We start from the raw sequence: 1,688 nt of genomic DNA on the forward strand, positions 1-1,688 counted from the left end.
TGAATCCATAAGATTGCTCTTAGGAGTGGCATGCAGGCTAAAATTCAAGTTATTTCAGATGGATGTGAAAAGTTCCTTCTTGAATGGGTACTTAAATGAAGAAGTATATGTTAAACAACCCAAGGGGTTCATAGATCCTAGTTTTCCAGATCATTTTTACAAACTAAGGAAAACTCTATATGGATTGAAGTAAGCACCTAGGGCTTGGTATGAAAGGTTAACTAAGTTTCTTGTTAATAATGGCTACAGGAAAGGGGGAATAGACAAGACCTTGTTTGTTAAAGAATAGCATGGTAAACTCATGATAGCCCAAATATATGTTTATGACATTGTGTTTAAAGGGATGTCGAACTAGATGATTCAACACTTTGTCAAGAAAATGCAATCTGAATTTGAGATAAGCTTTATAGGTGAATTAACTTGTTTTCTTGGTCTCCAAGTTAAACAAATGGATGATACTATCTTTATTTCTCAAAGCAAGTATGCTAAGAATATAGTGACGAAGTTTGGGATAGAAAATGCTAGTCACAAAAGAACACCTGTAACAACATACTTGAAATCAACTAAAGATGAAAAAGGTGTTGATATGGATCAAAGTTTGTACAGGAGTATGATTGGTAGTCTTATCTCACTGCTAGCAGACCATACATCACTTTTGTTGTAGGAGTACGTGCTAGATATAAGGTTGAGCCTAAAATTAGTCACATTACTCAAGTAAATAGGATCTTGAAATACATCAATGGTACTAGTGAGCATGGCATGTTGTATTCTCATAGAACTAATTCCATGCTTGTAGGGTATTGTGATGCAAGTTGGGAAGGTAGTGCTGATGATAGAAAAATAACTTCTGGAGATGTTTCTTCTTAGGAAACAATCTTATCTCTTGGTTCAGTAAGAAGCAAAACTGTGTGTCCTTGTCTACACCTGAGGCTGAGTATATTGCAGAAGGAAGCAGTTACTCTCAATTGGTTTGGATGAAACAAATGCTAAAGGAATATAATGTGAAACAAGATGTCATGACATTATATTGTAATAATCTGAGTGCAATCAATATATCCAAGAGTCCCATTCAACATAGTAGGACAAGGCATATTGACATTCGTCACCATTTTATTAGGGATCTTGTTGAGGAAAAAATCGTTACTCTTGAGCATGTGGCCACCGAGAAGTAACTGGCAGATATATTTACTAATTCGTCGGATGCAAATCAATTTGAGAAGTTAATGGGCGAATTGGGAATTTGAACTTTTGAGGAGTAATAGAAATTACGGGTTTAGAGGTGTGCAACAGATACTTTCTCTTCCCTTTATTTAGTGGTGCACGATATTTCAGGGAAATCATTACAAAATTTCCATAACTTACTTCCAACATGCCATCAACTCTCATTTACCTACATCATAAATCTCATTCTCTCTAAACTCAGGAAACTGTTCAACACTGCTATTACTTATTCTCATATCCCAACATTCTCTCATACCATCAATCTCAACATAAAAAATTTTGAAGACCAGGAATCTAAGATGTCTAAAGCCTCATACTTAACACCCAACAAAAGTTCCAAAGATCAATCGGCCCTAACTCCATCAAAGGCTAGGGTTACACATGCAAATGCCAAAAAGCGTTCTTCAGATGTTATCATCGATGCCACTCCCATCTCTGTTGTTCCAGGATGCGTTCCAACAACAAAG

The 1,688-nt window shown here is 36.1% G+C and overlaps 1 protein-coding gene across 1 annotated transcript; it reads left to right on the forward strand.

Moving 5' to 3' along the window:
- Nucleotides 1-448: 448 nt before the first annotated feature.
- Nucleotides 449-867, forward strand: LOC127095687 (uncharacterized mitochondrial protein AtMg00810-like). Its single transcript, XM_051034342.1, has 2 exons — nucleotides 449-596; nucleotides 665-867. Exons 1-2 carry the CDS (start codon nucleotides 449-451, stop codon nucleotides 865-867), a joined length of 351 nt encoding a protein of 116 aa, XP_050890299.1.
- The last annotated feature ends 821 nt before the right edge of the window (nucleotides 868-1,688 follow it).

The sequence above is a fragment of the Lathyrus oleraceus genome, chromosome 6 (genome assembly GCF_024323335.1).
Source record: "Lathyrus oleraceus cultivar Zhongwan6 chromosome 6, CAAS_Psat_ZW6_1.0, whole genome shotgun sequence".
Lineage (NCBI taxonomy): Eukaryota > Viridiplantae > Streptophyta > Magnoliopsida > Fabales > Fabaceae > Lathyrus > Lathyrus oleraceus.

Excerpts from the sequence above, each read along its gene's own strand:
- LOC127095687 (XM_051034342.1), top strand. The coding sequence starts at position 449 with ATGGATGATACTATCTTTATTTCTCAAAGCAAGTATGCTAAGAATATA. Across the intron at positions 597-664 it reads AGGTGTTGATATGGATCAAA|GAGTACGTGCTAGATATAAG; the intron begins GTTTGTACAGGA and ends CTTTTGTTGTAG.